Raw genomic sequence first — 8,984 nt, 5'->3', positions numbered from 1 at the left:
AGTATTTCTTTGTCTTATTTATTAATTTAATTAATAACTGTTACTAATGATTGCGATGATACTGATTAAAAATATCGTAATTAAAATAAAAGCTACGCCTAATTAATCTTGACTAACTTCTTGAATGTTATGTACAGATCTTAAATGGTGTTTAACATAAGAGCGGTCCGTGAACTTTTTCTCGCAAACGTAGCAAGAAAACGGTAATTCCCCCGTGTGTGAATACATATGTCTTCGGAGTTTGTTTTTGGCGGAGAACATTTTTGGGCAGAAATCGCAACCGAATTTTTTAACTGGAACGGGAACTTTTGCGTTCCCTACATCATGGGCCTTCTTCAGGTGTATCTTCAATACGTCATTGCTTTTGTACTCTTTTTCGCAATAATCGCATTTAAAATTTCGCACATTCGAGTGTGTGTAGAAGTGCCGTTGTAGAACAGCCTTGTCTGCAAACTTTTTGTCGCACAAATGACATGCGAAAGGTTTTTCCCCGGTGTGCCGTCTTATATGTGCGTCTATATTTGATTTCATGGCGTACTTCCGGCCGCAGTAAGGACACGTGTACTTCCAAAGACTGCGGTCCGTGTGTACGACAAGTATGTGTGATCTTAGGTAATTTTTCGTGTGGAATCTTTTGGGGCACATCTCACACTGAACGTCTCTGCGGTCTGAATGTAGTTTCTCGTGGTTGAGCATGTCCTTTTTCTGCGTGAATCCCCTGCCGCAGAAACTGCACATATGAACTTTTTCTGTTGAGTGATAACGCTTATGATTTGCCAATTGTAAAGAAGATTTGTATTTTGTTTTACACTGGACACATTCGTAAGGTCTCAGTGTTTCGGGGTCAATGTCGTGGTTGGCAGACACGTGAGCCATTAACTTCTTATATGTCCCTGTGAATTCATTGCAGAGTTCGCATTTGAGGCTTACTTTTCTTTGCTTTTTGCCTTGTAATGGTACTTTTTGTTGAGCTTCTAGAGAATCATTTTGTTCATTGTTAAAATCAGTCATTTCATCAGTATAGTTATTTTTGTTGTTATTTTTCTTTTTGGCGTGCCTTTTGATACCATCGCAATTTGGCGAGTGGATTTTGAGCATTTGAACTGTTGTGTATCTTTTCCCACATTTATCACATGAAAACTGTTTCATTCGTTTCGCGTACGATTTAATATTTATTCGTAAGTTGTGCTCATTAAACAGATGCATTTTTAGCAGTCTTTGGTCATCAAAAGGTTGCTTACACACTTCACATTCTTCAGTACGTAGTACTCTTAGGGTATGCTTGGATTTGATGTGGTGGATGAGTGAATTGCGGGTGTTGTGACATTCGTTACAATGGTAGCATATGAAATTACTGCCTGCATTTGTGTGATGTCTGAGAATGTGCTGATCCAAACTTGATTTAATGGGGTACTTCTTGTGGCAATGTTCACATATGTGCTTCCATTCTTCTTTTTCTGAATGAACAACGAGTTTGTGCTTCGATAGAATTACTGCAGTGTTGTAAGATTTATTGCAGATATCGCAGGTGAAGTTCCTCTGGTTTAAATGTACTTGTTCATGACGTTTCAGTTCTCCACTATGATCGAAGAGTCGCTCACAGAAAAGACAGTTAAAAGGACGTTCTTCTTTGTGTATCTTCTTCTTATGATTGAACAGTAATTTGCGATCTTCAAAAGAGTCTTGACAAATGTTACATTTATATTCTGACAGCAAAGATGAATGTAAAAGGTCTGTTTCGTTTGTACTACTGGTTTCTTCTGCTATGTCTTCAGTTTCAAAATTGGCTGCTGAATCTATAAAAGACTCATTATCACTGAGGTCCTTTTCATGATCAGAATTGTCTGCCAGGTTCCTTTCATGTTTTCGAGTAAGAATCTCATTTGATTTTAAACACTGTTGTTTGAATATATGCAGTTGATTTAATAAATCTGCGCAAGACTTACAAATAAAACCTTTTGTCCATTCCTAAATAGTAAATATAATTAATTTGTTGAACGGAAATAGTTTCAGCTTACTTACCACTTCGGGAACACAAAATTTTAGTTTACTTTTAATATCTGTGCTATTAGAATCTACTTCAAGGGTGCTTATCAGCTGAATATTTTCTTTTAGACATGTGTGACAAACTTCTTCATTCACAATTCTCATTTTTTATATTAATTAAAATCAAAATAAATAAAAGAAGTTTTAAATTTAAGGTTATGTATGAAGTTGTCAACAAACAAGACGAATCTAGTGACTTTTGTTTCGTAACTATTACCAATCCACTTAAAATTTGAAATGAAAATTTCATGATAACAGAAAAACTTGTGTTTAATTTGATATTTATTTATTTTATTTTACTTAACTTCACTTGAACCTTTAATATATGTAAAGTAATTTTATTTTTTTAAGGTCTACGTCTTCTTGGTATTGGAAGAAATGAATACTTGGACTTAATGAATAAAGCAAAATCTCATAGGTCCCGACTTTTTGGCAATCGTAATATTAGACCTTTGCTACCTCAGGTACCTTGTACCATTTACATAGAGCCTTGGTGGAGAGTAGAAGCTGGCCTAATATTGGAAGAAGACATTAAGGTACCTAATTATTAATACAAACATTATTCTTCTTGAAAGTACATTTTTAACTTTTATTTCTCTTTAGATGGTCAGTTCCAACGAACAAGAATTGATCGATAGGTTGATTGATTATGGATCTCAAGCAGCTGGTGAACTTGACCATAATTTAGTGATCAACTTGTATAAGTAAGAACTCAACAATTTTTCACATTTATTAAAAGCAATAAGATGATAGTCATTTTAAAGTAAAAAGGTAATAAATTTCTAAAATTTGCAATTAGGCTATTCTCAATTTTTTCAAAAGTATAGTACAAATTTAATTTTCCAATTTTAACATTTAATGACTCATGTTTGTTTAACAGCTTTACATTAGTTTATTGAAAATAAATACTATTTGTAGTTCTGAGTCATTTCATTATAGTGCAATTTTGTTTGTTATTTATTTATTTTAAATGATCTCTAGGCAGTTACCCTTTATATAATTGCATATTACATATTTACAAGAATTAATTTATCTACTTTCAATTCTTTTTATTATAGGAAAGGATTAGTGTATTTGGATGTACCCATAACGGCAGTAGATAGGATTCAGGTGCCTCCACTACAAGGTTTTGTTATGAATCGGGTGCCCCAGGACAATTTCGAAACGTTACTATACAAAATTTTTGTGTCTATTGATGAACATACAACCGTTGGTGAGGTATGAGATTATTGAATTAGAAAACTATTAATACATGGAAAGTAATTATTATTTTTTTATATAGTTAGCTAGCGTTATTGAGGTGGAAACTGAACTTGTTAAACAAGCCGTTTCTTTGTACTGTCGGCTGCAATTTGCACGAAAATTAGACCCGGAGACAGAACAACAAAGGGCTAAGAGACATCCGTCGTGGAACAATATACCCACTCCTATTAACAGGTAGATAATTAACAGTGATTATTTAATGGATAATGTTGCTAAGTAGTTACATTGATTGGTTTATACTTACCTATAATTTATTTTGTTTTTGGAATTATTTTGCCTCTTCTTTTTTACGGTGTTCCTAGTAATGAAACTACGGTTTTAGATCAGTTTAATTATATTATAATCGACCTTTAATACAACTTTAATGGCTTTTGCTCATCGATAATAGAATAATACAAATAAGTGGGTCATGGTTAAAATTTTCTATATATTTTTGCCTTTTTATCGTATATTTGTACTTTTTTGTCATAGAAAAATTAAAAAAGATTATCTCACAAGCCGTTTCTACCCCTTTTCAAACTCTTCCTCTGTTGCTATTTTATAATTAATGGCTGCAAAAATTAATGCAATTGAAAATACTAGGCAATATAATGTTAAAATTAATAATAAGACAATAATATGCTAATAATTTTAAATAGTAACCAATAATACGTTAAAAATTAAAAATTCTACGAAATAAAGTAAAAATTGAAAATAGTAGACAAGATTAGACTAATAATTGAAATTATGTAAAATGCGTTAATATTTGAGACAATAGTATAATGCAATTAAAAATTCATCCTCGTACCCTAACTAGCAAAAATTTTAGATAAATTATAAGAAATGAAAAATTATCAAAAAAATTAGAATTTTTTACCTCGTAATAATTTAATTAGTATTTAAATCATCAGGCTTTTTAACTTTAATTTTTTCTCTATCTCTAAAGAGGACTTCATTAGATAATCTTTATGTTTCTTTTTCTTATTTCTTCTTAAAGGACTGTGGAAATAACACCATTAACACTGAACTTCGATTCAGTGGTTTTAACTCAGGAACTGCAATCCCCCCGTAGTGAAACTCCCGAGAGTCCATCTTACAATAACAGCTCACTACCTCGCAGTGGCCAAAGGATTGCATTTTTGTTCGATTCGGCCTTAAACGCGCTCCTTATGATGGGTAACTTGTCACCTGTAAGCAAAAAATTACTATTAAATTTTTCATGAAAACCTTTATATTTTAAGATTATTTTATTTTCATTAGGGCTTAAAAAAGCACGCAGTGACAATGTTCGAAGTGGGAAAATTGTGTGATGAAAGTCTGGATAGTTTCCTTGCTGAATTAGAAAAAGTATCAGTATTAGATGCAGAAGGAGAAGGAGAGGCTCGACGTTACTTTGTGCATGCCATTATATTACGATCGACTGTTCTGGCCCTTCGTAAACTGCCCAGTACCGGACTGGACCTTATTAGATTAGAAAGTTTGCATTCCTTGGACGAAACAGTTAAGAATCGGTTAATACAAAAGAAATACAAGTAAATATTTCGTTGTAATCACACAATTATTTTCTTTAATGTAATATTCCTGTAGATTGTTGGTTTCAATGGCTCCCTTAAGTAAAGAGGTTCGTCCAATTTATAGTTTATCCCCTCCTCACTTAGGACCAGCCGTTCCAGAGATAAATTCTATTTGGTTTAAATTTTTCATTTATCATATGACTGGCTATGGACCGCCTTCTCTATTGTTAACAAAAGGTTTATATGACACGTTCATGTTCTTTTAAAAATGATTTTTAGCAAGTGCCTACTAAATTTTTATTTATTTTTTTTTTCTTTTCTAGGTACAATATTAAAAGCACTGCCAAAAATGTTCTTGGGTTTTACAAATTTCCTTGTTTGTACATGGCTTCACGAACCTGCCGTATTACCTCTGGCGAATTTTTCTCATGTAAACGCTGCATTACAATATTCTCCGGTGCTATTACAAGCCTACGGCGTCCATCAACCTGCGAAAACACATATCGTACCGTTTCCGTTTAGGCCAGACACTCCTACCAAAGGTCAAGGTATGTGTCAATATTTAAAATTAAAATTACTCACAATAAGTATGTTCGGTTTTTATACAGATTTACTTTCCAGGCGAAGCAATAAGCACCCATTTAAAGTGGCAAAATCATCCGGCCGTCAAGAATCTTTCAAATTTTCTTGACTTGAAAAGCAATTGTGGTTATTTGACTTTTGTAAACATTGGGGTCCCAGACTTGGGATGTTCTAAACGTGAACTTACTGTACGATTAAGAAAATCTTCTCAAAAACACATTCCAGGTAATAATAATACAATAAAGTAATTATGTAAATGAGTAGTCTATTTAATACACACTCACATTTTTCATTCAGGATCTGCAAAATTAATTAAATCATCATCTGTTAAAGACAGTTCGTCAAATACGATAGTCCTCCCAACAACCATCAGTAATGAAAATTTCAGTTTTTCTAAGACCAATAAGAACGATTTCACTAAAACTAATCACGACAATGCCAAAGAAAAATCAAAACAAGAAGTAAAAAAGGAGACAAGACGCCTAGAAAGCAGCGAGGACGAAACGCAAAAAACTAATGATGCCATTGACAGGTTGCAGTCACCAGTGGACTCGCACTTTGCGAATTCACCGATGAGTGCTAGTCCACCAGCAAATGGATTTGTCAACGAAGTCTCTACCGATCTTCTAAAAGAGGAGCTAGATCAGTTGAACGATGAAATGGCATCAAAAAAGAATGAAATGTTGTCCCTAAAAGATGAACTGAAAGAGTGCACTTCGTCGTTTGAGAATCTAATGAGCCCCATGGAAGAAAATATTAGTATGTTCACTCGTAACACGAAAAGAGAGAATGGAGAGAAAAATTACCAAGATAGCATCGAGGTAAAAAGTAAAGATTCAACTACTTCACTTTATATTGGAGAGGCAAGTAATGAACTCTTTGAATTTTATACATGTTACTTTAAATATTGCTAACATTTTTAAACTTTTTATGTTGTTAACACGCTTTACTATATAACATTAATGCCCGCTTGATGTCAGTTTTTTATTAACATTAAAACAGATATGGACCCTTTTGGATTGCAATTTCGGCGTGCCACTCTTTGATGTGGATGCTAACACAAAAATTTGCGATGCAATAGTTAGCGGAGGTCTTGCCGAAACACATAGGTGAGAACTTTGTGTTCGTTTTTCTTGCATTTGGCTGTCTTTTGCTGCATAAATATTTAACAATATCTCCCAAAAATTAACTACTGTACTGTATATCTTTCAGTCTTGAAAAGCTGACGGAAACTAGTCAGAAGCTGGGGACTGCTTTATTGGAATTTATATCACAATGCCAGGTACATAATTTGTTTATTTCAAAGCTAGACTTACAGTCTAGTGCCAAATACAGCATTAATCGTTTGCATTTTACAGTTACGCGAATATCTTTATTTTATTTTTAAAATTGAACAATAAAAATATTTTACTTTCATTTAAAAGTATTGATAGTGACTACTGAAAGTTGTTTTATTATATTCTATTAGATAATTCATTTTATTAGGATGATAACATGGACATGAAGAAAAGAGGAGTTTTAATTCCATTGCCTGAGCACTGCCTGGTCTTTGATAATGGAAAAGTTACTGAATGGACTGGTAAATAAGAATTAATAAGGCAACAAGTAGGTTGTTTATATAGTATTTGTTTTTTCTTTATTTGTTTAATTTTTATTTTACTTTTATAGTCTATTGTATCGTTATGATGAATTTTATTTTTATAATTTATAATTGAAGAAAACATTCAAAAAGCAATCGAGGCAATCAGTACTATTTTAGTTTATACAGTTTTATTGCAACTTAGTACTTAATTTTAGGAACATTCCATAAATTTAACTCTTACTTGTTAATTTACTTTTTGTTTTTAAACATGTTATAGTCAAAAAATGTGTAAATTATAACGTAAAAGTAGAATTATTTTTTCTAAAGCCACTAGCAATTACACCAAATAAAACAATCTATATTTCATACTTCTATTTTAATTAAGGTCAATGCCCTACATAAAAACGTTAAATATATACTTCAGAGTAGTTAGTACAGAAATAAATAAAAACAGATGGTATATTAACAGACTGAATACTATATATGATCCTTCTAATTTACAGTTCGCATGTATACTGACTAACTTAATTTTATTTTCGATTTTAGCCGATAAAAACTTAAAAAACAACATAAAATATCTGTTTTTTTTAAATAAGACACGTGAGTGTTAATTCACTTCATTTATTGCTTAATCTTGGATATTAGTTATCATTTATTGATGAATTAAGCAAAAAAATTGACCAAATGCTCGATTTTGTTTCCCAAAAACAACACCGGTAAAATTTTTAAAAGCTAATACGAGAATAATTTAAGTTATTTAAGGGTTTATAATTAAAAGTTATTGGGCAAAAAGTATGACTGATAACAAAATTTAGGTAAGTATATCAATAATTTTTATAATATAATGCTATACTTAAAAATAATTAAATACGTTACAGTACATTGCGATTATCCCTTATATTTCAGTTAACGACTTGTCGAACGTCCCTCGTATTTCATGTAACTGAGCGACATCTCACGGCCGGTAGTCAAACATTACCCATGGGATTTTTTGTATAAGAACTAGCTGTGACTTGTCCTATTTCTGTCAAAACATTATTATTGATGTTTTTTTTACATTTTTTTCGGTTAAGGTCGATGCATGTATAAGAATCAAATTCTAATTTTAGTAGATTTTTGTACATATTATTATTATTACCGCTTAAACTTTAGTAGCTATGGTTGATACCTGTAAACTAGATATAATAATATTTGACTAACGGCCGTGAGATGTCGCTCAGTTACGTGAAATACAAGGGACATTCGACAAGTCGTTAACTAAAATATAAGGGATGATCGCAAAGTACTGTAACTATTTAATTATTTTTAAGTATAGTATTGTATTATAAAAATTATTGATATACTTACCTAAATTTTGTTATCAGTCATACTTTTTGCCCAATAACTTTTAATTATAAACCCTTAAATAACTTAAATTATTCTCGTATTAGCTTTTAAAAATTTTACCGTTGGGAACCAAAATAGAGCATTAGGACAAATTTTTCGCTTAATTCATCAGTAAATGACAACTGATAATGATAATTAATTAATAAATGATATGAACTAGCTGTGGCTTGCTTTATTTTTGAAAAAAAAAAAAATGGTTATTTATGGTGTTCTTAAGCATTTATCGTCTAAAATCGACCCACGTATCCAGCAAAAATTTTTGCTTAACTGGTCCAATCGTTCGATTTTAGTTCATACGTGGGTCGATTTTAGACGAAAAATGCTTAAAAACACCATAAATAACCAATTTTTTTAAAAAATAAAGCAAGCCGCAGCTAGTTCTTATCCTTTATTAATTCATTACCTATATCAGATGCCATTTACTGGCGAATTGAGAGAAAAATTTGTCCTAACGTTCGATTTTCGTTCCCAAAAAATACCCACAGGTAGCTATACATGGGTTATTTTTGGGAACGAAAATCGAACGTTAGGACAAATTTTTCCCTCAATTTGCCAGTAAATGGCAGTTGATGTAGATAATTAATTAATAAAGGATAAGAACTAGCTGCGGCTTGCTTTATTTTTGAAAAAAA

General features: G+C 31.8%; 2 protein-coding genes across 2 annotated transcripts in view; one reads left to right on the top strand and one right to left on the bottom strand.

Annotated features, from left to right (window-relative positions):
* The window catches only part of LOC108738813 (protein FAM91A1), a 9,043-nt gene extending 1,765 nt beyond the window's left edge, over window positions 1-7,278 (top strand). Inside the window, exons 7-20 of the mRNA XM_025974669.1 lie at window positions 2,398-2,582; window positions 2,650-2,750; window positions 3,105-3,264; window positions 3,329-3,483; window positions 4,286-4,478; window positions 4,549-4,820; window positions 4,876-5,039; window positions 5,126-5,350; window positions 5,424-5,609; window positions 5,682-6,247; window positions 6,387-6,493; window positions 6,597-6,666; window positions 6,870-6,989; window positions 7,053-7,278. Coding sequence (XP_025830454.1) covers window positions 2,398-2,582; window positions 2,650-2,750; window positions 3,105-3,264; window positions 3,329-3,483; window positions 4,286-4,478; window positions 4,549-4,820; window positions 4,876-5,039; window positions 5,126-5,350; window positions 5,424-5,609; window positions 5,682-6,247; window positions 6,387-6,493; window positions 6,597-6,666; window positions 6,870-6,971 — 2,486 coding nt within the window. The 3' untranslated portion in view covers window positions 6,972-6,989; window positions 7,053-7,278. The remainder of the gene's footprint in view (window positions 1-2,397; window positions 2,583-2,649; window positions 2,751-3,104; window positions 3,265-3,328; window positions 3,484-4,285; window positions 4,479-4,548; window positions 4,821-4,875; window positions 5,040-5,125; window positions 5,351-5,423; window positions 5,610-5,681; window positions 6,248-6,386; window positions 6,494-6,596; window positions 6,667-6,869; window positions 6,990-7,052) is intronic.
* LOC112904514 (zinc finger protein 808-like) lies at window positions 29-2,214 on the bottom strand. Its single transcript, XM_025974662.1, has 2 exons — window positions 2,023-2,214; window positions 29-1,968 (listed from the first exon to the last, which is right to left on the bottom strand). Exons 1-2 carry the CDS (start codon window positions 2,149-2,151, stop codon window positions 103-105), a joined length of 1,995 nt encoding a protein of 664 aa, XP_025830447.1. The 5' UTR covers window positions 2,152-2,214; the 3' UTR covers window positions 29-102.
* Window positions 7,279-8,984: the final 1,706 nt, after the last annotated feature.

The sequence above is a fragment of the Agrilus planipennis genome, unplaced genomic scaffold, assembly GCF_000699045.2.
Source record: "Agrilus planipennis isolate EAB-ADULT unplaced genomic scaffold, Apla_2.0 scaffold197, whole genome shotgun sequence".
Lineage (NCBI taxonomy): Eukaryota > Metazoa > Arthropoda > Insecta > Coleoptera > Buprestidae > Agrilus > Agrilus planipennis.
The sequence above is the reverse complement of the archived record's forward strand: the minus strand, read 5'-3'. Positions and strand labels throughout refer to the sequence as shown.

What these genes read in the sequence shown, in the direction of transcription:
- LOC112904514 (XM_025974662.1), bottom strand. Translation starts at nt 2,151, where the DNA reads ATGAGAATTGTGAATGAAGAAGTTTGTCACACATGTCTAAAAGAAAAT. An exon ending in AATTTTGTGTTCCCGAAGTG is followed by an intron (nt 1,969 to 2,022) that starts GTAAGTAAGCTG and finishes TTTACTATTTAG; the next exon opens with GAATGGACAAAAGGTTTTAT.